We start from the raw sequence: 27,875 nt of genomic DNA, 5'->3' as shown, positions 1-27,875 counted from the left end.
TAACCTTTAGAATCCTTTGCAGAAAGTATTATTCATTGACATTAGCTAGATTTAAACAGGTTTCAGCTTTTTTCTCCCATAAGAGCTTTTTTAAAAATTGCTGTTTTCAGACTGTATTTCATAATGAATGAACCTCTCTGGAGAGAACTAAATCTGAGAATTTAAGTCAGATAATTTAGTTACAAGTTTGTGTCCAAATGGTGAACATCATGGTTTGCAGACAAAAGAAGAGGAAGGGGAGCATACCGTTATACTGCATCCTAATGTGAGCTGAACCTTCCAAACCCCCCTGTGGTACCTGACTTAGGTGTGTAGTCCCAAACTCTTTATGCTGCTTTTCATTGCAAGATACACCTATGATAAAATGCAAGTTATCAGTTAAACACCATCAGAAGTTAACAACAATAAAATAGTACAATTACAGCAATAACTGTAATAGAATTTAATGAATGTGGGTTCCTTTTTTCTCTCCCAAATACCATCTTGTAGGTGACACATCGGAACTGTGGTTACCCATGGGTAACTGAACCCATAGAAAGCAAACTACCTGTCAGAGGGAGAACTGTTTTCTTCACGTCAGATGGTAAAGCAACGTCTGCAGCTGCTGCCGAGACACAGCTGGCGTCACGTCACTGCCGCTGGCGACTGAGTTAGGAATAGGGGCTGCTACTTCCTCGCACCGGGATTTATGATTGGCTCTTACACATGGAAACGGGTGATGGCACATTTCTAGTGATTTTATAAAGACAGACATTAGGATGCAGAAATGAGTCTGGCTCAATTTTTACCCCGATCTGATGCCTGGTGGTCAACGGTTGCACTGTAAATGCTCCACAAACCGAGTAAGCATGACAGAGCCTAGTCAGGCTGCCACCAAGAAGGGACAGTCTCTCCCGCTCCGTGGCTCACTGTCACATGCTGCAACCTGAGCAGACTCCTCGGCAGCAAACGTCCTTCAGGAACGAGGGCAGGTCTTGAGGAGCAGGCCTGGGCAGGGCTCTGGGCAGGAGAGCAGTGTGGTCCCACAGTCCAGGGCTTAGAGTAGACAAGAGGAGCTCGGGGTGTGCCCAGAGCTGTGTGGCAGAGCCGCCTGCCCACACGGGTCCTTTCATTGTCAAGCCCAACTCCACTCACTGTCTTAGTTCTGCCCAGTGAAGCCCGTGTGATGAAGCCTCAGAAACCTTCATTGCGAAACCCTTCTGCTATGTGGAGATTAAATGGATTCCGAGATTATTAAATAGCACATGCTCCTTGGCAGTCTTATCTGTGCATGATTTGAACATCGTGTGAATGAATAAACCAAAGTATTAGGCAGCCATATTGCTAATTTGCTAACCCAGTATCTATTTGGTACTATGGGAAAGTTTTTTTTTTTTTAACTTCCCTGGGTAAATATCAGATTCAATTATTACTTATTGAGCAACTTGATCATACCAAATAGTATAATAGAGGGCTTCACACTCAGTTTTTGATTCCCCTAAATAATCCTGCAATGTAATATCTCCAATTAAAGTTGGAGGAACAGGCCCTCCCTGGTGGCGCAGTGGTTAAAGCACTGCACTGAGAAGCTATAGCCACTTCCACATGAGTTCGATTCCGCCTGCTCTGGAGGTGACCACATGGTGTAGCAGACCTCTCCTGACCCGCCCGCTGCTCCCCACTCTGTCTCTGGTGAAGCTTCTCACCGCCCCTGAGCCTGTACCCCAGTTCTGTATGCACAAATAAATAAATCTTAAAAAAAAAAAAAGTTGGAGGAACAGGCTCAGAATGCACAAAGCTTCCCTCATGCTTTCTCTACTCTTATGCTCTTATGCACCCATTTTGGCACTAGCCAGATTCTCTTTCTGTGTCTTAATCTCTATAAAATCAGGAGCATATCTCCCATCACCCATTTCCATGTCATAAGATCCAGTCATAAGGCTGTCTTACCTCCATTTCTAGGTGTCTGTAATGCAGGAGCAAAATAGGAAGTTACAATAAGCACACACAATAAGCACACGTAATAAACAGAGTCAAGAAGCATTACATTTGCCTATACATGGCTCAGGATTTCCCAAGGAAGGCTGAACAGAGCAGATGGCCAGGATCTCCAGCTTTGGGGCTCCAGACTTAGGAAACTAGAGATACTTGCTATCAACAGGTGGATCAGGGAGGTGGGAAGAGTTATTCTGAGAAGAATTGGGCACTGCATTACTGCTGCATGATGAGCTAGCAAAAAAAGGAGAGGTGATTCAACTTGGTTGATCCTCCCCAGTGAAACAGAGCGTTACAATAAATAATAAATATTGTGCTTAAACGATTGCATTTTGGAGTGGTTTGTTATGTCATAACAGGTAACTGAAACACTCCTGGAAGGGAATTTTGCAACATATAAGGAAACTGCCTATATGACTACTCTTTAATCTATCATTCCCCACATCTAGAATTTACCCTGAGAACATACTTTCAACAAAGACAAAACTAGACATATACAAGTTTACCCATTGGGGCCTTACTTGTAGTAAAATGTTGTATTTTACTACTACCCCAATGGCAAGCATAAAAGTTTAGTTAAATAAGCCCTGAACAATTTACGAGACAGCTGAGTAGAGAATGAAGTGAATCTCTGGGTTCTGATAAGGAATAACTGAGAGGATATATTACATGCAAAAAGCAAAATCTGGGCGTTAAGTATGTTACTTTTTGTATAAAAATAAACAAAAAAATCTCATGCACATATACACTTAGTTTTGCAAAAAGAAACACTGGAATGATTTTCCAGAAACTGAGGGCATGCTTACCTGGTTAGTGACAGAAGTGAATGGAGGGTTTGCTCTGAATACACATTTTTATATGGCTTTGATTTTTTAACCATGTAAAGCTTTATATTCTCAATAAATAAATAAAATCAATAATGCACAACTGAAGCTTCAGTATTTAAGAACTTATTACCCAGTTCATCTCAGATATGTGACTGGTAAAAAAATTTTACATGTATCTTCACTATTTAATTTTCAACACACTTGTTAATGTCAACAAAAATCTTAACATATCAGAACTATACTCATTCAGTAATTGCAAGTATAGATTAGCTGTACGTATGAGAGTATTGGACAAAAGTCTTTGACATTCCCATTGTACCTTTTATTTGTCAATTAAGAGATTAACAACAATAAAGTAGTACTATTATAATAATAACTAATAAAATTTATACTTTAATTTAAATTTAAACTTTATAGCAGTAAAATGTACAATAAACATACATGCAAACATTTTTTTTAGAGAGAGCTGGTTGTTTCTGTATTTATTAGCACATCACTGGTGGAGGTCATGTATGTAATAAGATACAGTTAATGCTTATCTTTTTAAATGTGGTCTAGATTTTACTCACTGAGAGTTAAAGCTTGGACATATGCACAGACATCTGCTTGTCAGTTTTTACCTACAAGATCTTTACTCTGTTTACTCTTTACCTCCCACAACACTAGAAAGATCAAGTCTACTCCAGACTTCTGCAGAAGCCTCCCTCCACGGGATGGGGGCCCGTCCTGGTGGCACGACAGGTTAAAGTTGAGCATTATGATGCTATCTGCAGCCACTGCAGCATGAGTTCAATCCCCTGGCCAGGCAGGTGACCCAGGTCTGCATGGCAGACCTCTCCTCTCCCACCTGTTGCTCCCCTCAGCAGTGTATTTCAGCATATGCACCTGTTCTGCTCCCTACTTTGTCTCTGGTGAATCCTCTCACCCCTGTACCTCTGGTCTGTACCTCAGTTCTTGTATGCATAAGTAAATAAATCTTTAAAAACAAACAAAATGCAAAGGATGCAAAGGATGAAAAGCAAGGACAAATTCTGATAATTCACTACTGAGTAGTCATTTAAATTTTCTCATAAAATGTACAAAGGTGAAGTTGTCCTGTGTTTGTTCAAGGTGTAATGACCCAAAGCCGCTGCATTTATCTGTGACTTGAGTGAATGTTCAGAAAGAGCCCTGAACTTGGGGACCCTTTCACACAGATAGAGGGAGGTCAAGGTGCCCAGAGTGGTGATGGCCAGTCTTTGCTGTGGGCTAGAGATGAAGGTGAGGAATTGGGTGTGACTGCCCAATCATAGGGTAGCTATTTATGGACAAAGGTAGACACTGTCCGGGTAACAGTTAATAAGGTAAAAAAAACTAAGCCTCCACTCCTTGTCCAGCAGACAAGTTTAGAAGTTTGGATAGATAGAGTTCATTTATTAGGTTGAAAGGAGCCAGGCCATAAGACCCATCACCTTGGCCATGAATGCAGAAGCAGAGCCTAGAGAAACCCCAGCAGTTAACTGGCACAAACGGGGCTCCCACGTTAAAAAGCCCAACAAAAAATTAAAAAAGACCCTCAAGTCCTCCCTCCCCTGCAGATCTCTCCTGTCTCGCTCCCTTGAAGGGTATTTCAATAAATCCATCTTTTCTGTTCTCCACTCTGTCTCTGGTGAATTCTTTCACTCCCATGCCTCTGACCTGCTTCAATATTTTTCCCACTACAGAAACTAAGAATAGGGAGCTTTCTGCGAAATGAAAGTGAAAGGCATTGAGTGAGTCCTCTGACCTGAAGGTGGGGCTGGCAGAACGGGGCCATCACGGTAGTGCCAGGGGAAGGATGGCTGCCTCGGGCTCCTTTCCACTGCTGATAGAGGGGTCCTGGGGCCTGGATCCCCCAAAAAACTTGAGGACCAGATTGCAGCTGTACTTCCAGAGCCGGAAACAGTCAGGAGGCGGGGAATGCGAGGTCCGTCTGGAGGCTGGGAGCCCACCTCGCTTCTTGGTGTTCTTCTCCCAGGAGGATGGTGAGGGGCATTGGGCCTGGGGCTGGAAGGGACATAGGAGAAATTTCCAGGGGAAGCGTGGGGCTGGGGTAGCAGTAAGAGAATCCTAGGCCAGCGGTGGGGGGTGGGCGGGGAGGACCTGGGTATGGCAGGGAGGACGGCTGGCAAAAAGGACCCAGTGCTGCCCAGTGCGTGCTTTTTCACCCCGTGTGCTGCAGAGCTGCACCTCACCTTGCGCGGTTCCCAAACAAAGCTGTCTGGCCGCGCTTCCCTGCCTACCCTCTCCCCCCTCCCTCAGCTTCCCCTAACCCCCAGTGAGTTAATGCAACAACGTGGTAAAACTTTGACTGGTTATGATTGACCCACAAAATTTTGCAAGGCAACACATTGCCTTAGAAGCAGAGTTAATAGTCCTTTGTGGGTTTTTGGGGTTTTGTCTTATTAAATTCTAACAGGGTTGGTGCAGAGCTCGGTCAGGCCAGCCAATTCTGTTGTAAAAAGCAAAACTTAACTAGCTCCACCCGCTGCCTTCCTCAAAGGGAGGGTTGTGGGAAGCTGGGCTAGAGCTGACTTGAGCTTTGACTTCAGAGTGCGCGCACAGGTGGGACTTTCCTCTTGGTTTTGGATTGTGCCTTGTTGGGTCTCTCCTCTTCTGTGGCTGCGGCCAGCACACTTCTCTCCCCACCTCCATGTCAATAGAGCATTGTTTTGTCCCAACTTCTGTGACCAGCGGCAAGAAAGGAAGGCAGGAGGCAGAAAGGCTGAGCAAGCAGAGTTTATTGCTCCTGGACAGCAGCTGAGAGGGAGCCCTAAGAGTGGGGTCCGCAGCTACTGCCAACCCTATAGGGGGGAAGGGTCTCTTATATAGATTCTAAACTCAGATTCCAAAGGGGGTGACTCATCGCTGTGTCCTTGAAGTGAGGCCCACATCACTGAGAGTTAAAGCTCGGACATATGCACACACATCTGATTGTCAGTTTTTACCTACAAGATCTTTACTCTGTTTACTCTTTACCTCCCACAACACTAGAAAGATCAAGTCTACTCCAGACTTCTGCAGAAGTCGGGGGTTCATTATCACCTTCAAGGTCAGTTTATTAAGCTTTGATGCAAGGGTCAATTCTTTACCACCCTAATTCAGTCCTTGTCAGTAAACCTTTGGTCACTCCCAACAAGCATGAGTTCTGATCTGCGTACTTAAGTGCCTGGGTGAGGACTCAAACTGGATGATCCCCCCCTCTGCCAGCCTCCTTCTCTCCAATTCCCTGCCCCTATTAGTAAACCTGAAGGTGAATTCAGTTCCCAATAGTTTAGATCCTGGGAAAGACCCTTCCCGGAGAGCACATATGTATACGTGCAGCAGAAGACTGAGGCTTCCTTAGGGAAGGAGCTTCAAGTGTGGGCCCCAACAACTTAGTTGCTTTGTCAGCTCTCTGTTTATCTCTGCACAGGCAAGGTCTACATGTGGCATCTGGAAAGTTTATATTAAGGGGAAGGTGGGGAGATTACTTTTATTGAGGGAAAAAAAAAGAAAGCCTTTTTATTAGCCTGGCTTGTGAAAAGATGGAGGTAGGAAATGGTGGACTTTGAAAAACAGAGTAAAGAGCATGAATTTGACTCCCAGGTAAGGAGGAGACATTGCAAATACACTTGATGGAGATAAATCTGGTTGATATAAGAAAATATTGATTTCTATTGGGAGAGTCCATGCAAATACGACTTTTCAAAGGTTTGAAACTTGGATAGGGGAAGTAAAGGAGAAACTCTAAGATAACAGCTGGGAAAGGCACTAGGAAAAAGAGCCAATCACAAAGTAGATAAATAGAGTGAAAGGTTTAAATATCTCCTGGACACAGGTCCACATGGTATTGTTAAGGGGAAGGATGGCCTAAGGGAACTCTACAGAGTCTTATGGACTCCACCCCCTACTCCAGCTTTCTGGTCTCTACCCCCAACTCCAGTGATTGGAAACTACAACTCCCAGCAGTACCAGGGAGAGAACTGCGAGGACCCAAGGGCGGAGCTAAGCAGGCATTCTGGGGCTTTGGGGGATAAATAGGGCAAGATTGCATTTCTCACTCTCTCGCTCGCTCTAGAAGTAGCTCTCCGGACCTTGTTACTCGGTGTGTTCAGTTAGCCTAGCGGGTAAGGTATTCCAGTTACTTTGTATCCCACTCTCTTTCCCTGGGTTGTTTCCTACTCCTTTCCCCTTTTGTAAATAAATCCGTTATTGACCCTTTTGTGTGTGCCTGAGCACGTGGGTGAGGCCCCACAGACAGGTGGCCCAGTCCACTCTGGGCTACCCTGTAAGAGTATCTCTTGCCACCTTGGCATCACTACCTTAGGGTCTTAGCTTTTGTTCTTTGTTCTCTAAATAAAGACTTGGTTCTCTTCGCTTATTAATCTGACGGTTTGTCTATGAATGTTCTTTTATGGATTCGTGGGACAAGAATTAATTATGGTTTGAGAATTACCAGTGTGGAAAGAGCAGGAGCTATGATCAAGGTAACAAATCATACCGAATTCATACTCACTAGAAGACCAGAACACGGAGGATTTATTCTAAGGCTGATTGAAGAGTATTTAAAAGTTAAAAGGCAAATTCAAAGATGCTTTTAAAAGTTGTTTTTTTTTTAGATGATAAAGCTTATATTGTGTAAAATTAAGAAATGATGTAAAAAATACATAAAATAAATGAAAAAGAAGGCAAAAATAAGTTTTCTATTTTAGAAGGCCTCTTTTGGGAAATAATGACCCCATTGATGAAAAGTATTCCTATGAAAATTGCAGCATAGCTTTGTGAATGATGATTAGTTGACAATTGTGGGTTTTTTGTTGTTGTTGTTTGTTTGTTTGTTTTATATTTCAGTTCAACAGAAAGTTCTTCAGAGAGAGAACCACAAGTTAGTATGGCCAGAAAAAGGAACATTCAAGTTAACTGTCAAGTTGCCCACTGCCCCAGATAAAGCCCAGGCTTTTCAGGGGGAAATTCCAAAAAGAGTAAGTAAGGTGTGACTAAAAGAGAAGTAAGGGGTTCATCCTAGGTGTGTGGGTGGGATCCCAGTGCAAAAATGGTGGGAAGTAAATAAATAAAATTGGAAAGAGTAAGGTAACTTATAAAATAGAGGGAGTGAGAGTGTGAAGAGTAGGTATGGAATACTGAAGGAGGGACAGTTTGTTTGATTTTTGACACTTTTAGAAAAGACAAGGTTTGGAGTTTACAATAATGTTGGTTGAGATGTCAGATTTAGGGCGTGTCCAGGGTGCATTATAACCTGGGACTTAGTATCTTTGTTTCCTTTCACCACTGGTTTGAGGGGTTGGTGACCCACACTGCATGCCCTGATGTTTCCTGAACTGGAATAGAGTCCCTGTGGGGGGCGGTTGGCTGCTGAGGATGAAACTGGAAGACTTCATTCGGTCGTGAACGTGAACCAGGCACGGTGCTTGCTCAATGACCGCTCGGGGAATGTTAAGTGTGGAAAGGGGCTTAAGCTACACTGTGACTCTGGTTTAGATCTTGCCTCACACCAAGAACAATGTTAGGGGTTTCTGTTATCCTGACTTGTTTATACCTGTTTGTTCTGCTGATTGAGCTGATGCACCAGACCCCTGAGGCACCCAACTGCATCATTCCGGAAGACACTTCATTGTTTTCTCTCTAAGCCCTAACGGCCCCAGCCTGCGCCCAGAGATACTTTGTCAATGTAAAGACATGATTGCTAATTCATTAATGCTACTTTGTTGTTTGGGTTTTAGGAATCCAAGACCCAAGGCCATGCCAAAGAGCCAGGTAAGGTCTCCCCACTGAGGAAGCTTTGCTTTTCTCCAGGAGAGCAGGGCAGTGGCCATTCCTCTCATCCCGACTTTATAAGACAGGTTTGATGTCTCTTCTGTTGCCTCTTTAAGCACTCTGTGTTCCTGTAATTCCTTTTTTTCTACTGTTCAGACGCAGTCCTCTGCAGCCAGCCTGGAAGGAAGCTCAGGGCTCAGCTCACACTGCTGATGACGGTGGGGCTTATTCTGTCCTTTCCCTGCTCTGCCAATGCTTGTGGGGCTCTGTGCTCGGGGTTCCCTCTCTGCCCCGTGCATTCAAGGGGAGCATCTGCTCCCCTCATGCTCAAGTTATATTGCTGTTAGGGTACTATTCTCCATCCTCATTTTGTTCAGTTTAAAATTATCTATACTACACCACTTAATATCAAAAGTCCTAGTCTTAACCCATTGTAAGAATTCAGTGGGGGAACAGCCTTCAACAGAGGACCTCCTCTTCCATCTCTAAAAGGGACCATTCAAAGTAACTTGTTTGAGATCACCCAACTTCCTATCTGATTATTCTCATTTGAGCCAGGTCAGGTAAAAATAGGTTAGTAAAATCTCCAGGACAATGAAAAGTCCATTGGTGGAGTCAGATTGGATGGCTGTTCCTGAGAATACACTTGAAGTTTTAAGCAAATTTGAGACAATACTAAGCTTAGAAGCCATCAAAACATAGATATAAATGTGCAAATACAAAAATAGTTAAATGTACTATTTTATTTTTATTAAGTTAAAGGTCTCCTGAGGTCTGTGTTTATTTATTTGAGTTAGCAAAAAGATTGAAAAGGAAAGGAGATAATATCTTGTGGTCACTTATATTGTTAAAACTATGGTAGATAAATTATAACATTTAGTAAATTATTTTTTATTGTCAGAAGAACTGGATATAAAACCCCCTCTCAACAGAAGATCAGAAGAAATGGAAGCTCTCGGAGCAGAATGTGAAAGCACTTCTTTGGTTGCATTTGAAAATCTCCAGACAACTATGACTGAAGTGATGTTAATCTTGTTAGTAGAGAATATAAGTGGCCTGTCCAGTGATGACTTTGAAGTAGAAATAATTCGAGATTTTGATGTTGCCGTAGTTACGCTTCAAAAATACATAGGTAAGATCTCAAGTGATGCTTTTTTGTTGTACACACTTTGGGGTTTGGGATTCTCGCTAAGGGACTGTTTCTGAAAGTTGCTGTCTCTAATAGCAATTTACAGGGGACTCTTGAAAGAAAAGCAAATTTGTTTTGAAATAAAAACCTGGCATATTTAATAGATCAAATTTTATTACATGAGTTTCTGTGTGTGCATGTGATAAAGGAAGACAACAATTGAGACATAGACAGAGAACATGTCCAAACCAGTTAATAAACAGAAGTTATTAATGTGGTTCAGAGCAGAGAGTCACATTGTCCCAAGGGTTACTGCTCTTGGAGGAGTAAATATTGATCTGCATTTTCAAACTAGACTCTGAATTTACCAGATGTAATAATACTGCTACTGGGAAGAAGTAATAATAGCAACAAACATCCATATGTTGTTGTCTTATACCAGTCAGAGCTCCTTACATTTATTTATTTTTCCTTTCAACAAGAGGCACTAATAAGTGGAAGGGCAGGACTTGAACCCAGGGACCCACTGCCCCAGCCTGTCCTATGATCCCTTCTTCCAGGCTCTCCCTTAGTACTTCCATGGTCATGCATACACCAAGATGAGTAAGAGCTTGAGATACAGAAAACGAGTGCCCCCCAGGTTACTTTCAGGAGTCTGTGGTCAGTCCCTGCAAGTGGAAGAGCTGTCTCCAGAAAAACAAGGACTTTTCCAGTTCTGAGACCCATTGTCCCAAGGCCGGGGCAGTGGATTGGTTAGTGAAGAGCACATTCATAAAATCAAAGTCCTAACTCTGCCATTTAACTGACACCTGAAGTTGTGCATTACTTTCCTCACCTGTAAAGTGGGAATAATAATTACCTAGTCCAGTTTCTTAAGAAATTAAATGAGATAGTCTGAAAGCACTTCAACTAGTCGTTGAGACATGGTAAGGATTCAAGAAAGGCAGCTATTCCTATTTCAAGTTTATGATAAGTTGTTAATATCTGAACTTGGTTTTGTTCTTTAGTCAAAAATCTTTAGCACCAAAAATATGACACAGCAGTCCCATTCCTAGGTATCTACCCAAAAGACACAAAAACACTGATTCAAAAAGACACCCCCCCATGTTTATTGCTGCTTTATTTACAATTGGAAAGACATGGAAACAACCCAAATGCCTAAAAGTGGATGATTGGATTAAAAGATGTGGTATATATATACAATGGAATATTACTCAGCGATCAAAAAAGATAAACACATGCCTTTTGCAGCAACATGGATGGAGCTGGAAGGGACCATGCTTAGTGAAATAAGCCAGAAAGAAAATGAGAAACACCAGATGGTTTCACTCATAGCAGGAGTATAATGGACCAGGGGAGAAAATAATAATAATGAGCAACTATATACAAGAGACATTTTATGGGGGTGGGGTGGGGAATGGGATCAAAAATTGGGGGTGCGGGAAGTGTACTGGGCTATGATGATGGCACAACAGTGAATTGATGGTGGGAAGCCCACAGGGATTACAATGGAGATGGAAAAAGGCACAAAATGATGTAAAAATAAACTATTATGTTATTTAAAAAAATCCCATTAGTAATAAATTGTATGATGATGGCTAAAGTCAGTATAGAAACTTAAAAAATAAATCTTTAGCACCTATTATCTGTGTATAATAAACCAAAGGTGGCTTGGTGCAGCCATGTATACTCCTTTGGCAGTTCTACTCCACCAGCACCAATCACGTCCCAAATATACTCTATTTCATGCCACTGCTGTTTCCTTTGCCTAAAATATTTCCTCCTCTCATCTATTGTTTAATCTTCTTTCTTCAACAGCCAAGTCATTTACTCTGGTAGTCCTTGTCCATTTTCCAGCAATTTGCCTTCCCATCTGATTTGATTCCCAAAAAGGCAATTTATTTCCTTTAATACAACTCCCTCTGCCTGCCCCAATGGTGAACTTACAAGGATGTCTTATGTTTATTTCTGGATTTCTACTCCTAGCAAGAACATTTTTGGGACAAAAAAGGCCCACTATCAGTTTTTTACAATTTGAAAGATTCTTTTGAGTCCTGAAGGAGGAATAAGAAGACAAATAAATAGACAAATAAAAAGGGAAGGGCATGACAAACACAGGAAATTGTATATATGGAAGCAAAAGAGAATGGGGTTTAGTTTTCTGTGTCAACTGAGTAATAAAATGAATAGCAGGTAGTGCTCATGGGTGATGCTTAGAAAAAATATCAAATAAAGTAAAATAAAAATAAAGTATCAGGCTCAATTCAGAATTCAAGTCTAGACAACAGGGACTGATTGACAAATTCTTTAGCAAGTAAATTACATGGGGTTTTAAGAAGATTAGGATGAAGAATGAAGCAAAAAAAAAAAAAACAAATAAATTTAGTGAACTATATCACCACTAAAAACAAAGTTATATAATGAGAAAAAAAAAACAATTATTGTATATTACTCTTCCTACAGTGCTAATGACTAGGAAGTTATAAAAACCAAAAAAAATAGAGTTGATCATCTAAAAAAAAAGGAGGAAAGAAATTAGTTTGGAGTCAAACACCCAAGGGTGCTGTAAGTCTAGGTAGTAAAGTCTAGCTTGTCTGCTGGGAATAAGGAGCCATTAGATGACTTGAGAAAGGTGGGATATGAGAATATCTAGGAGGGCAGGAAAAGGTGTGACTGGAGACAGGGACAGAGTTAAGCGCAGCAATCCAGTTAGGGCATTGTGTGATGTGTGGGCTTCTTTGAGAGACTGACAGGTGTAGGCACGTAAATTCTCACATAGTCACTAAAATCATGTATCCAAAAGTAGACTGCTTAGTTCTTCTTTACCTTAATTAATACGCAGTCTGTATCTTCTGTATAATAAAAAATCCGAATTTTATGACATTCATTCATTCATTTAATTACTTTGTTTTGTAGATGTCATGAAATTCATTGCTGATTGTGCCAAGAACAAGATCGTAAAACAACTTCAGCTTTCTCCAAGACTACTTGAAGTGACAAAAACAATCAGGGTGGAAAACCTGCCACCTGATGTTGATGTCTGTGATTTGAATCGTCTATTTGAAAATCCTCGTAATGGAGGGGGAAGAATTGCCAGAATTGAATGTTTTCCTGAAGAGAGTTCAGCTCTGATTGAATTTTTTGACAGAAAAGGTAAATATCTAGTAGCCTGATTTTCAATCCTCATCTGGCATAATACCTGCTAATTGAAAATTTTAGCAAATCATAACAGTAATCAGTTGATGTGTTTCTTTTTTTTCTTCATTGGAAATCTGACTAGTAATCTGTTCATCCTATAGGTGATGTTTAATGAGTCCAGCAATTCAAACTTTACAGAAGAAATGTCAAGCTTTTGAAAGATATAAGTGTAGACATGTAAATTTTCACATGGCCATTACAATCTTAGTGTCTAGTTCTTAGAATCTTTGAAATACTTTTTTTCAAAAAGTTGATCTTTTTTCAATTTCAATACTATTATTTATATATGTATGCTTTTTATACCATTGTTCATTTTTGTACTCCTCTCAGATATAGTCCCTATAAAATTTCCACCACCAATTGATCTGTGAATTATCACCATAGTGCCCTCTCTTTCTAATTTGTGTTTTAGCAGTATACTTGTGGACAGTCTCAAATTCAATTCCAAGGTTAGGTAAGGAGAAACTGAGAAACCTAAACAGTTCCTATAAAGAATCATTACTTCCCTGGTTGATACTGCTCAAGGGTTCTCTGCCAGACACACAGAAGCCAATTACTATGGCACCAGCTTTGGAGAGAAGAAAGAGTTAATTTTTTTTTTTATTACAAGATTGACCAGCAAGGGGCAGAGAAGCATGGCTCAAATCCGTCTCTCTAATATTGGGAATACGACTGGTTTTATAGAAATGGAGGCAGAAATGGGGTGGAGGGAAGGTTAGAAAAATAAAGGTTTTGGGCTTGGCAAAATCTGGTTGGATAACTGCAAATTAGTCCATACATTGAAAGTGTTCTTGGATTCTCAGTAATTTTGCTAATGAACCCTCACATCTAAATGTGGTCTGGGCAGCTACTGACAGATCCTTCACCTTTAAAGGGGGTCCACAGTGAAGATTTTTCTGTTTTTGTGGCTCATGTCAGCTTATTTCCAGCTGACTAGGAATGTGACATAAGGTCATTTGCTACTATGCCTGCTCAGCTTACATGACTCAAATGGGCATCAAGATCTGTTGTCTCTAACAAGTGAAAAAGTAGTTAAACAGGCATAATTATTTTGGGCAATCAACCCAGGTTTCAATTCCCCTTTGAATGTGTTCATTCCTCAATCTTGAGCAGTTGAGGCAATAGCCACTGTGACTGCTTCCTGCTGCTTAGTGACACAGGATTAAGTTAAGAGTCTGAGGAATGAAAATTGTTTTCATTCTTTTTTTTTTTAAATGCAAAGTACCTTCAGATTTTATTTTCATTTGCAGTAATAGCAACATTAATAAGCTAATATTTGATATCACAAATAAAAATAAACCTGACGGTGATTATTTTGTTGGGAATTTAATTTTAGCTACCCTGAGTGGAAAACCAGTGATGACATTGTTTTCTATTTAGTTGTAATTGTTCACATGACTCCGGCAGAGAGCATTAATGCATTTAGTCAATAGGTCCTGAAAAACAGTATTGAAAGAGTGAAAGGAGAAACATAAAGTTATCTGAGTAGATAGATAAGGGTAATTTAAAAGAAGAGCCATTAAGAGAGTCATTTAAAAGAAGAGTTATTAAAATCATTCAAATTAAAGCAGATTGTGGTTACTATTTCTAAACCTGGGTAAGGAAGGAAGCCAACAAGACAAATTAACATCCAGGGTTAAGTCCAGATGGCTTGCCTTTAAGGGACCTAGATAATGCTAATATTCGGTGACTTGTAATTCCATTTGTTAAGAAGTATTGGCATATGTACAACCACTAGTGTTTACTGAATGCATATGCTTCCCTGAAAGACTAAATCAGACCTGAAATTTCTTAAAGCACCTCAATGGCTGTCCTTTACTATGACTCATTTCTTGGGTCTCAAACCCAAGTTTTTCTTAGCTCTAATCTAGGGCTAGAGTTCTAACCCTCCATGGTCCCTGTTACAGTGAGACTTGAGCCCACAACCCTTAGGAAATCAATATGCAAGATAAAGTACAAGTGCTTACAATCAAGTCACTTGCCCGTGAGGATTATTTTCAGAATTTTTTTTCCCCTCAAAGTGAAAATCATGCCAAAGAAACCTGGAGCACTAACACAGGCTGGAGAGAAGGGACTGAGCTCAGTCAGGAGGTTTCTAGACAAGTCCATTAAATAGCCACTCGGGTCAGATAGATAATGGGATCTGCAGCACCCTGCTGAGAATTCAGTGCTTTCAGCATGCAATCAGGGTACCTCTGTCCTACATCAAGAGTCCCACTTTGGTTGCCAGGTTGATTCCAAGCAAGGGCTCACAACTCCAACACACATTAAGCCAATAATTCTGACATTGACTTTTGAGAGGGGCAGGAAAAGAAGTTTATTTTGGTTTGCGGGTTGATTTGCAAGGCCAGCCAGCAAGGAGACAGGAGGCATAGCCCAAATCTACCTCTCTAGTATTGGGGCTAGAACGGGATTTATAGAGATGGAGAAAAAGGGGGGACAGTTAGGAAAGTAAAGGTTATGGAGTTGGAAAGATATGATAGTTACAAATTGGTCCTTATAAAGAAAGTACTTCTAGATGCTTGTTTGTGGATTCCCTCTCCCTGCTTCTGCTTTAAATGTGGTCCAAGCAAATACTGAGACTTTTAAATGGAATCCAGGCTAATCCTTTCTCTCTTTTAGCTTATTGAGGATTTGCTTTATGCTAGTATGCAGGCTCAGGTTAAATGACTCATAGAATGGACTCACCCTGTTGTCTCTGTAAGCCAAAGTTAAAAAAGGAGTTAAACTTGAGAAGAATTTTGGAGGATTGTCCATGGCCTCACTTTGCCTGTTAATGCCAGCATTCAGCAGTTAACAGGGGCACATTCACGCAGTAATGGATGTCTGCTGGATAGTTCTTGTGGTGATCCCATGTTCAACTTTAGAGTAACAGTGCTGAGGGGTTTATAGACACACAATGCCAGTTCTCTGAAGTATGTGCAGTCAGTTTGTGCTGATTTTCAGAGGTGAAGGCTGAGGAGTATAGGACTTAGGGAATCAGACTTCTTAGGGAAAGAAGGAACAGGGATCCATGAGGCAGGATCTTGTGGTATGTCTGAAGGCAGATTGTTTCACCAGGATCCCTGAAAGAAGCTCCTTTTAGCTTATGAATTGGAAGAATGAAGGTGAAATTATGATTTGGGTTGAAATGGGATGAAATTCTAGCATTCCTTAGGCAAAGGGACAAAGAGGACTTATATATGTTCTTTAAATCAACTTTCACCTGGTCTTTGACCCAGGGAGAGAGCCACACACTGCTCCCCACCTTAAAATTTGACCCCCCAATCTGTGGTAGGAGTTGGCAGCTTCCTCATTTTCAAACATTTTGAGGACATGAGCCATTTGGGTCTATCCTTAGAATACCCTTTTTACATGTATACAACTGATAATAGGGCTATTTAGTTAATGTTTATTTTGCTCTGGGGACACATAATGGGGTACTCACCAAGTTTCCTCTCCACCCTGCCCTTTTTCCACCTCCTGTCCATCTCTGTTCTCACTCAATCCTCACAATCCTCACAAGGACTGGCTGTCCGTTTTCTCTCTGCCCCTTGCATTACTTACGATTTTTACTTCTATAGCTCTGCAGAGCATTATAAAGTGCATCTCAGACACTGCTTTAGGGTCATTGCTATTAATATAAACTCTTTTGAGATATGAGGACACTGAGACACAGAGAGGTTAAATAACTTCACCAAAGTTATACAACTTGTAGTGACAGAGCCAGGATTTCAACCTGTATAGTGGCTAAGCTCTTAACCATCACATTTACCCAATCTCCTGTTGGCATATCACATTAATTTTTTCTTAATTAATAACTTATACTGGTTACCAGTAATAATACAAACTACATATAACACTGGATTGAAAGTTATTTATCAAGGTTGTAGTTTTTTAGGATTTATTTATTTATGCATATAGAACTAAAGTACAGGCCAGAGGTGCAGTGTCAGTGAGAGGATTCACCAGAGACAGAGTGGGGAGCAGAATAGACAAATTGACAAAGTACACTGCTGAGGGGAGCAGCAGGTGGGTCAGGAGAGGTCTGCCGCACCCTGTGAATCTCCTCCAGGGCAGGGATCGAACTCATGCTGAAGTGGCTTTAGCTTCTTAGTGCTGTGCTTTAACCTGCTGCGGCTCCAGGGAGGGACCATCAAGGTTATCTTTTTTGCATGTTATTTGAGAGGACTAAATTAGGCACTACTCTGAAATTATTTGGTTTAATTTCACAAAATCAGATTGACATAAACTTTCAGCGAGGGTATTCTTAAGACCACCTGTTATATGTAAGATCTTTTGCTGTCTCATAATTACCTGAAAGGAGGGATATTGCTGCTCTTTCTTTATAAGAGAGAATAGAATAGAAAACTTAACTAAGGCAACATCTCTGATGGTTCTTGAGTCAGACAGACCCATGTTCAAATCCTAGTTTGATGCTTATTACCTTTGTGATCTCTTGCAAATAACTTTTTAATACACCAAAGCCTCTGTTTACTCATCTGCAAAATAGGACTTGTATTACTACCTACCTCAGAGAAGTGTTATAAAGATGTAATTAATAGGTGGTCTGTACTCAGCACATGTTAGTGGCCACTGGCACCTCCCATGCTCACAGCCTACCCAAGGACGTGTCCTGCAGTTGAAGCTACATGTCCAGTTCTCTGAAGAACACATTCTTTTCATTAAGCCCTAGGAATCAGACCTGCACAAGAGAAAGTTAATTTTCAGCAGTTTTCTATAAGGATGCTTTTTTAATACAAGAAGTTCTAGAAGTTTTATCTATTTCCTTTTCTCTTGCTAATTTTCTAAATATCTGACATGAAAGAAAAGAGATTGAAGGAAGGAGAAGTGTACCCCTTCTCTCTCTCTCTCTCTCCCTCACACACACACACACACACACACACACACACATACACACACAGCAGGGTCTGTTCCAATAAAAGTGAGGAGGGAAATTATAGCTGGGACAGGGGAGGTGCAGGACTTAGGAATCAGTCTCCTGGACTGGATTCTGAAGTGACTTTAAGGATGATCTTGGATTGGAACCTCTTCCAAAAGGGTAAGAACATGGGTAAGACAGATGTGGTTTGAATAATAGTCCAGATATTTACAATGTGTGTGACCCATTTGCGTTATCTAACCTTTTCCTACTCTCAGTTTGATCATTTACAAAAGCAATGATATGGGAATGTTTGCTGTGAGGATTCAATGAATTAATATATGTGATGCACTTAGAATAGTACTTGACACATTTCTTTGCAATATTTTTATTCTCCTTTCCATAGATGCATTAAGGGAATCTACACTGGATACTAATCAAAAATTGTGGACTATAGAAGAAGAACCACATAGCTTAACTTTAGAGCAGCATTATTTTGACCAATAAAATGTTATTTGTACTGGGGAAAACACTTTCCCAGAGCATGTGACTAAGTTAACAGATGTTGTTGATCTATCATGGTTATGAGATCATTAAGTAGAATTTACATAGTACAATACCAAAGTAGAGTAATTGGGAAGAAGTTACTACAAGGGATACCTGTGCACCATTTTTCTTACTCATTTATATTTGACCATGTTGAGTATTTATATTTGAGCACTGAGGCTGAGGTGTAGCTTTTCAATAATATGGAATGTTGAAGTCCTACAAACATTAGACTTTTTACTCTAGAGTAGGATTATTTTTTATTCTTGAGAGATGGCACTGAAATAATTAGTATTATTTCTTTCCTCTAAGTGTTCAACACCATCATGACCAAGAAACTTGAGCTCAATAGAATGCTGCTCTCTGTGTTCCCATACTACCGTTCCTTGGGCACAGCCTTGTATGGAAAGGAGAAGCCTCTGATCAAGCTTCCAGCACCCTTCAGAGAATCTCTGGGCCTTCCCTTGTGGGAGTTCTTACACAAGAACCACCACCTGATTGAGGAGATAAATGATGAAGTGAGACGCTGTCACTGTGAGCTCACGTGGTCCCAAATCAATAGGGAAGTTATCATCAGACCTGCACCCTCCTTGCTCCATCAAGGAAGACAGAGAATCAAGAGCTGGCAGAAAACTGCTTCCTCAACCTTTGCTCACATCAGGTCTAAATATAAAGTCTCCTCAGTTAAGTTGGATAACATAGTATGGGACACCATAAAACGTGACTTAGAAGACAACAGGGTGATGGTTGGGTTTGATACACTGCTGGAGATCATCACTTTGGTGGGGAGATCAGAGGATGTACAAAACATGGAGGCACAACTCATAGAATTAACAGAAGGCGCCATTCAAAGAATTAAAAGGAAACAGCAAAGTCTGAAGGAAAAAGTGTCCCTTTCTCCAGGGAGATTTTCTCTCTTGTGCCACAGTGGTACACTGGAGAGTTTCTGCCCGGAAGACCCAAAGGTGGAGATTCTCTATGACAAAGCCTCTCAGCACATGGTCATCAAAGGGCTCTCTGAAGATGTGTATAAGATGAAGAGTGAAGTCCTGGAAAAAGTGCACGCCATGGTTCAGAAACATATTGAGGTTCCACCTGAGATCTTACAGTTTTTACAACAGGTAGACTCTGCAGAATTCTCTAAGTCTCTTTTTATAGCACAGAAAATTCTTGCAATTTATGAGCTAAAGGGTCCAAGTGTTCTCTTAACCAGTTGTTCTTCTGAAGTCCTATTAGAAGCTGAAAGTCATATCACCAGAGCCTTAACTTATCAGCGCATAGATGTTGAGAACAGAGAAGTTCTCCATGGCAGGAAATGGAAAGGATTCACTCACAGCTTGCTTATCAAACATAACTCCTCTTCAAAGACTGTCATAATCAATGAGTTAACTTCAGATGTCAACTCTGAGGTCATCGTGGCTGGCTGTGTGAGAGCAGTAAAAATAATTTATGAATTGCTTTTTGACTTTCTGGACAAACACATGGTCATAGAGAGGATGATTGAAGTAAAGTTATCCTTAATGAATGATTTCTTAAGGAAAGAAAAGAAAGCATTATGGCAAAAGGTAAAGAAAACAAATCTGCAGGTAGTTTTTAATCCTGAGAACAAACCAAAAGGCATTTTGCTAATTGGTCTAAAGACTGAAGTCCTGAAGGGTATCAACCTCATCAAGAAAGCCCATGATTCTCTCTGTGTAAAAAGCATCCATATTGACCAGCCAGGAGCCAGGCAGATATTTCAGGAAAGAGGACCGTTTTATAGAAGTGAGGTCAAAAGGCTGTTTGGTTGTTTCATCGAACTACAGGAGAATGAAGGAAAGGAGGGAGGCGCCGATGGGCAGAAACGCTTCTGTCGGGCAGACTTGGCCCCTGGAGTGTCCCTGGTTGTGCAGCAGGGAGACCTGGCAGGGTTTCCTGTGGAAGTGGTGGTGAATGCAGCCAATGAGGAGCTCAAGCTCAGTGGAGGCCTTGCTGCTGCTCTCTTAAAAGCAGGGGGCCCTGAGCTCCAAGCCGACTGTGACCAGATAGTGAAGAGAACTGGCAAGATCCTACCTGGCCGAGCCACCATCTCCAAGCCAGGCAAGCTCCCATACAGACACGTGATCCATGCAGTCGGGCCCCGGTGGAGTGCACAGGAGGCCCAGAGGTGTGTGTCTGAGTTGAAGAGCGCTGTGGAGGAAAGTCTTCGTTTGGCTGAAAAGCACAATTGTCAGTCCATCGCCATCCCTGCTATTAGTTCTGGAATCTTTGGTTTTCCCTTGCCTCAGTGTGTGGAGACCATCGTTTTGGCTGTCAAGGAGTATTTCCAACACAAGTCAGATGGATGTGCCTTGAAGGAAATCTACCTGGTGGATACAGCTGAGATGACTGTGAAGGCCTTTGCCAGCGCTGTAAGAGCTCTGTTTAAAGACACCCGACCTGAAGCTGATGCCGCTTCCCTGCCCAGTGTGCCAGCAGCTGAACAGCCCGACTTGAGACAATATCATGGGAACGGACAAGTTCTCTTGACCCCAGAAGGCCTGAAGGTCCTGCTGGTGAAAGGAGAAGTGCACAGTGCTGCGGTGAGTGACCCGATTCAAACCCTTTATGGGTGCCTCACATTTATCAGATACATGCTTTGCAATATTTTCTCCTATTTAGGTCATCTATCTTTTTATTCAGTTATTGTTTAGTTATTACATTGTCTTTTAGTTCAGCATACTAAAAGAGGCTTTAAAAATTATATTTCTGTTTGCAGAGAGCTTAAATATAATAATAAAATATTAGCTAATGTTGATTTGTTGATTACTGATTATGAGCCAGACTATGCAGAGTGCTTGATATGCTTTTCTCCTTTATTGCTGTGATGCAGATCCTAGATTGTTATTTCTCCTAATGTCTTTCAGGCTAGGGCATGAAACTTAGAGGGGTTAAATAATTTGTCAAAGTTCCACAGCTAAAAAATGGTATAGCCAGGATTGGAATTTGTTTGGGTTATAAATACTGCATTATATTCAAATATTAAAATAATTTTCTCATTAGAAAATTAAAATAACGAAAATCTTATGAGCAAGAGTCAGTAACTAGAATGAGCTCTGAGCCCCGTCCTCCCTACCACCAGAAACTTTCTAGCCTGGCTGGCATGATTGTGAGGTTGAAACAGTTCTGCCAACCTGTGGCAGATCACAGCCTATGTGCTTATATTTAGCTCTCCCTCCTCCCAAGTGACGTCCCCCTGCTGCGACACTTCCAGCTTCTCAGTGCCATGTTGCCCTGGTGTCTTCACCAGCCTTGAAGGGCCTTCCTCTGGACTCCTCCAGTGGCCCCATGCTGTTTATGTACTGCTTTCTGATGATCCTCTAGTGTCCTGGAGTTTCTTAAATGAAAAAATTATCTAATAACACTTGGTCCTACAGTGGTAACAGTCTCAGAAAACTTGATCATATTAGTTTTCTCTTGTTGGGTCATCCCAGTAGTTGAAATATTCTTGATGCATGCTTTTTAATAGTGTTATTTTTTAATAATGTAAGTTTATTTTTACATCATTTTGTGCCTTTTTCCATCTCAGTTGTAATCCTTGTGGGCTTCCCATCACCAAATCACCCATGTGCCATCATCATAGTCCAGTGCATGTTCCTCCCCCCACCTATTTTTGAACTCATTCCCCACTCCACCCCGGTAAAATGTCTCTGGTATATAGTTGTTCATTATTCTTATTATTTTCTTCCCTGGTCCTTTATACTCCTGCTGTAAGTGAAACCACCCAGTATTTTTCCTTTTCTTTCTGGCATATTTCACTAAGCATGCTCCCTTCCAGCTCCATCCATGTTGCTGCAAAATGCATGTGTTTATCTTTTTTTGATTGCTGAGTAATATTACATTGTGTATATGTTCCACATCTTTTTAATCCAGTCATCTATTAGTAGTGTTATTTTTTAAAGATTTATTTATTTATGCATACAATAACTGGGGGTACAGGCCAGAGATGTGAGGAGTGAGAGGATTCACCAGAGACAAAGTGGGGAAAAGAACAGGCAGAGTGACCGAAGTACACTGTTGGGGGGAGCAGGGGACAAGAAAGGTGAGTTCTGCTGTGCTGAGTGGGTCACCTCCCTAGCCAGCGATTGAACTCATGCTGCAATGGCTTTGGAGAGCCTCATAGTGCTGCACTTGGACCACTTGAACTTCCTGGACCACCAGGGAGTGCCCTCTCGTAGTGTTTGAAACAAATTATTGGTTTTGTCTTTAAGGCTGAGGTTGTTGTCAACTCCGTTCCCTGGGATCTTGCACTAGATAGAGGAGCCCTTTCTAAAGCCCTCTTGGGAACAGCTGGGCCAAAACTCCAGGAGGAATTGAACACAGCTGGACAAGCGGTGGCCGTGGGCGTGGGCACAGTTCTCCTCACCAGTGGCTGCAACCTGCAGTGCCAGCATGTGCTTCACGTGGTGGCTCCCAGCTGGAGAAATGATAGCATGTCTGCATACAAGGTGGGGCCTGACTGCACATCCCCAGGAAACTGGGAAGCCCTCTCCACTCTCCTCTGTGTGATGGAGACCAAACAGAATCCTGTCTCTCTCTCCTACAGCCATGTCACACTCGCGGAAGGTTCCGCCATCATGGCTGCCTCTCGTAGCGGTGTCTGACTTCCCCTGAGGACTGGTAGCCGCATTAACTGACACAGCGCTCAACCAGTGTTGGGAGTCAGGGAGAGTCAGCGGAGATAAATCCTGCCTTTAGTGAGGCCACAAGTCAATGGCATGAAGGGCTGAAGAGAAGGAAACTAGAAGAGTGTTTGCTGTGGGTCTTCCCGTCAATCCTGACTGAGCTTGAGTTTGGGACAGGCTCTCAGTGCTCCGCCTCTAGTCTGTACTTCTCTTTCACCTTTTGATTACTCTTGTATTGAAAACAAAAGAGGAGACATCACAATGAGGTTTATCTTTGTCTTTTATTTTCCTAACTCCCATTCTATAAAGATATGTTTTGTTCTTTTCAGAGCATGGAAGACCTAATCAGGAAATGTTTGGAGATCACTGAGAGCCTGTCCGTAAAATCCATTGCATTTCCAGCCATAGGAACAGGAAATTTAGGCTTTCCTAAACCTGTTTTTGCCAGACTAATCATTTCAGAAGTGTTCAAGTTCAGTAGCAAAAGTCAAGCTACCACCTTACAGGAGGTTCAGTTTCTGCTGCACCCAGAGGACCATGGAACTATCCAGGTACAGTCTCTCATTTTTGGTATTTTTTTAGCTCAGCCTTTTGTTCTCAAATGTGTTCTTGGCCATTTCTTCATCTATTTTCACATACAAGAGAACAAAGGAATAGTGGGGACTAGTTGTAGTCTGGTAAACTTCAAGCAAATTTATGGTTTTAGGAACAGAATTAAATTCTTATTCAGGAAATTCTGAACGTATATAAAAGTTGACAAAACAGTGTATGAAATTCCTTGAGCCCACCATTCATCTTCACAATTATCAACATGTGCCACTGTGTTTCACCTCTATTTCATTTATTTCCCATCTCTCCAAAAAATACTATTTTGAAGCTAATTACAGACACAGATTTTACCCATAAGGAATTCAGTTATTTAATTTAGCCAGTAGGGTTCTTGTTGAAATGTTTAATTTGCATATTTCTTATAAATATTTTATTTTGTTTAAAAAGTTTGTATCAGAATCCAAATAATGCTGTGGAGTTCACTTATCCCGTAATCTTTGTTTTCCTCTATTGGATCCCCTTGCACATGAACACAGAAATTTTACTTTATTTATTTTTCAATTTTTTAAAAAGATTAATTTATTTTTGCATATAAGTCTGGAGTATAGGCCAGACAAGTGGGGGAGCAGGGAGTGATAAGATTCACCAGAGATGGTGGGAAGCAGAACAGGCAGATTGACTGAAATACACTGGTGTGTGTGTTGGGGGGGGGGTGCGGATAGGGGTGGGCAGCAGTAGGCAAGACAGGAGAGGCCTGCTGCATCTACTGAGTCACCCTCCTGGCCAAGATGGAACTCATGCTGCAGTGGCTGTGAATAGCTTCACAGTGCTGCTCTTTTACCCATTGTGCCCCCAGGGCACAATGCATACATTATAATACATAATAAAAATAGCCAGTTGAAGTGTTATAAATAGCAGAATTTTAGGATGAGATATGATTAAAGGTTGTCTTTAGAATGCGCTTAGCACCTCCCCACTGGAGTAGGAGTGTTAGGACCCAGTAAGATTAGAACTACCATCGGTCCTAGAGAATCCATGAGCCAGCTTATATTTGCTGGCTATCAGGAGTGGCCAGTCACACCGAAGCATTTAGTAAGAGGCTATTATCTCTGGCCACCAAGTCTTCAGAGTCCAGTAGAATAGATGACATCAGTGTTTGAAAATTTCATGGTAGTGCAAAGTAAATACACAAATGAAAGTAATCAACCCAAAGATGTCCATGGATTATTGGACCATGTGAATTATTAAGTGTACTTACCTATTTTCACAATCCTGAATATTACCTATAAGTTCTTTGGAAGCAAGCAAATGTAACTTAAATTACTCAGGCAGCCAAACCACCCAAGTAAAACGTTGTTCATTTATTTGGTCAGCCCAAATAAATCCCGGTCATAGCGCATTTTTAGCAATCTGCTGTGCCTTGTAGTTTATGTGGTGAGGTGCATCATGGAATGGCCTAACCCTAACCCTAACCTTATTGTCCTACAGACTCAGATATATGATTCTTTGAAATGAATAATGTATACAAACACTTGGAATATCACTGATATAGTATTGATTCTCCACACAATTGTGCCACTAGCTCTCTTAAGATCTTTAAGATGGTAAAACTGAATATATTTCCATGGACTCAGTAAAGTGATTGAGATTGTTCTAGGCAGATTGTAACAGAGGTTGCAGAACAGCTGTGCTGTTGGAAGCATCTACATGTGCTTTACTCAGGCTAATATTTTAACAGGTCAATCGTTCTTAGCATTTAAAAATCACCTATTTCCCACAGCATTCCAGATGCACTTTGTGACCTGACAATCCAAAGGCTTTGGCACCCTGGGAGTGGGCAGTTTGCAATGGCTGAGCGCCCCGTGCCCTCTAGTCTCCCAGTCAGCATCCACCTTGGCGCTTGCAGCTTCCCTGCCTGCCCCCAGGCCTGGGAGCCTGAGACCCTGGCTGAATAGACTCTCCTGGCCCTTCTCCCATCATGCCTTAGTCATTTTGTCATAGGACAGGGAGAGGCACCCCAACTCCCAAACCTGCCCACTCTAAATAGTTTCTGCAGATTGTCACATAGAGAGAAAACAAGTTCTAGTGTATAAGATCTTCAATGGACAGGACCTTGATACAGTTACTGTACAATACACAAAAGGGAAAGGATGGAAAAGATAGTTTCCAAATCAGTCACCCAAAGTTACCAATCCTATAGTGGGCCAATGCCCCGTCAAACGGGTTTATCCCAAAGCAGGGCCTTGGAGGGTGGAAAGCCTGCCACAAGTCTAAAATGCCTTCTGATGGGGACCTATAGAAAAGGGTAGAAACAGCCTGGGAGGAAAAGAACAAAATAAAAATCAAGATTTGGCTGCCATTGTTAACCTCCTCATGGTCTTTTACCCACATCTGTTTCAACCAGTCCAGGGCCAGAAGCAAGTGCAGCTTCTTCACGTGTCTCTGCTCCACGTGGCTCTCCAGGTCTCCTTCTGGTTCTCCCTCCTGCTGGTGTCCTTCCCCACTCTCCTCTCCAGCTTTTCTCCTCCCTGCTCAGCTCCACCCTCCCTTGGCTGGGGCAGGGAATCTGGAACCTTCCCTTTTTCTAGGGACCACCCGGTTACAGTTTCACCAAGAGGCTACTTGTTTACCCCCAACAACACTGTCTGTAGCTTCTTCAAAAGAGAGAAGAAAGTGATGATTTGGAGAGTCAACGATAGTAAAAAAAAAAATGGAATTCATGGGTTCATTAATCCTAGAATACAGGTAATAGCTGATTACAGCAAAAGCACAAACCCCCCAACTATTCATCTCTTGCACTAATAGGAATGTTAAAACTGAAGTGATTAGATCTTTGTGATTGTCTTACTCTTAATAGTATTGTTCACAACAGGCAGGTTATTTGCTCTTACTGATTATGAAAGTAATGTATGTTCTCTATAGAGGCTTTGAATAATCTAAAATGTATAGCTTGTTTTAGTTTTTTCATCAAATCTTCATTAACCTTGTGTACTTTTTAAAAGTGGGATTATATAATTTAAAGTCTTTCTTTTATGATTTAATAGCATAAATGACTATTTCCTTACTCTATTATAAACTATTCTTAAAATGTGTTTTTTAATGACTGGCATTCCAACATGTGGCTATGTTAATATAGGTAATTAGCATAATTAATATGATTAATTATTTTAATGTTAACTAATAATTAAATAAACTTAAACATTTCCCTGTGGAGTTAAAACTTTTATTTTTTCTCTATTACAAATAGCACTGTAATATATATATATATATATATATATATATATATATATATATATCTTCATTTGTGTCTTTACAAGTTTCATAGGATATTTTAAAAAAATAGAATAACAATGCATATTTCCTAATTTTCAACATCTGTAACAAAATAAATAATCCTTTGAGAATTGATCTGTCCTCAGTGTGCATGCTTGCAGGAGCCAAACTGATGAGTCACAATCAGTCATCTGCTAAGGAGCGTAGATTGTAGTGATCAGAACTCTCTTTGCATTTCTAGGCATTTTCAGATGAATTTGCTCAAAGGACTAAAGGAAATTTGGACAGAGACGCCATTCTGAAGACAGAAGATACACAAGGTTCAGTAAAACTTTTCCAGTGAAACATTAGGCAACTGATATCTCTTGTTTTGCCTGCTACCCCTCTTAAGAGTATATTTCAATAATTCTGCCTTTTCTGTTCTCCATTAAATCAATAATAATAAATTCAAACATATTTATGGCTATTAAATAACCATGAGTGCTAGGTGGGAATAATACTGATCAAAAAAGTATTGGGGAACAAAGAACGTAAATAAATTAGGAGATATCAGGAATGCTCACCCTCTCCCACATATGCTTCCCAGGTCAAAAGAGCTCTTTTTCTTGATTCTGTGGATAGAAATAAGAATGTTCTTACCATTTTAGCTCTGTGTCACACAGGTAGTTCTGCAATTGGGGTCTCCTTGGGGTAGCGTCTTGGTTAAAAAGAAAAATGTATGGAAAATAATGAGAAATTACTGCCCTGCCCTTTAAAAATCATGGGGACTATTTTCTCATCCTCAGGCCTCAGGCTCATTTGTGACTCTCAATAGGGCTACCCCAGGGCCAAAGCCAGGAGACAAAAATAAAATATGTCAAAACAATATCATACTCCTCTTTTCCCCTCCCCCACTAAGGGTTGCTACCTCAGGTTTGGACTCTGTCCCGAGTCCACCTGCTGGTGTACTCTCCTCAGTTACCAATTTATGCCTTTTTTTTTTTAAAGGCATTTTTTTTTAAAGATTTATTTATTTATTTGTGCATACAGAACTGGGGTACAGGCCAGAGGCTCAGGGGCGGTGAGAGGCTTCACCAGAGACAGAGTGGGGAGCAGAACAG

General features: G+C 41.1%; 1 protein-coding gene across 1 annotated transcript in view; it reads left to right on the top strand.

The window, feature by feature from the left end:
* Positions 1-4,611: 4,611 nt before the first annotated feature.
* LOC101629507 (poly [ADP-ribose] polymerase 14-like) overlaps positions 4,612-27,875 on the top strand; it is a 40,546-nt gene continuing 17,282 nt past the window's right edge. The window contains 9 exon segments of the mRNA XM_012733159.1: positions 4,612-4,804; positions 7,653-7,783; positions 8,543-8,576; positions 9,439-9,708; positions 12,622-12,858; positions 18,623-20,871; positions 22,540-22,776; positions 23,283-23,504; positions 27,017-27,095. Coding sequence (XP_012588613.1) covers positions 4,618-4,804; positions 7,653-7,783; positions 8,543-8,576; positions 9,439-9,708; positions 12,622-12,858; positions 18,623-20,871; positions 22,540-22,776; positions 23,283-23,504; positions 27,017-27,095 — 3,646 coding nt within the window. The 5' untranslated portion in view covers positions 4,612-4,617.

Source organism: Condylura cristata, unplaced genomic scaffold (genome assembly GCF_000260355.1).
Source record: "Condylura cristata isolate star-nosed mole 26May11 unplaced genomic scaffold, ConCri1.0 scaffold00003, whole genome shotgun sequence".
Lineage (NCBI taxonomy): Eukaryota > Metazoa > Chordata > Mammalia > Eulipotyphla > Talpidae > Condylura > Condylura cristata.
The sequence above is the reverse complement of the archived record's forward strand: the minus strand, read 5'-3'. Positions and strand labels throughout refer to the sequence as shown.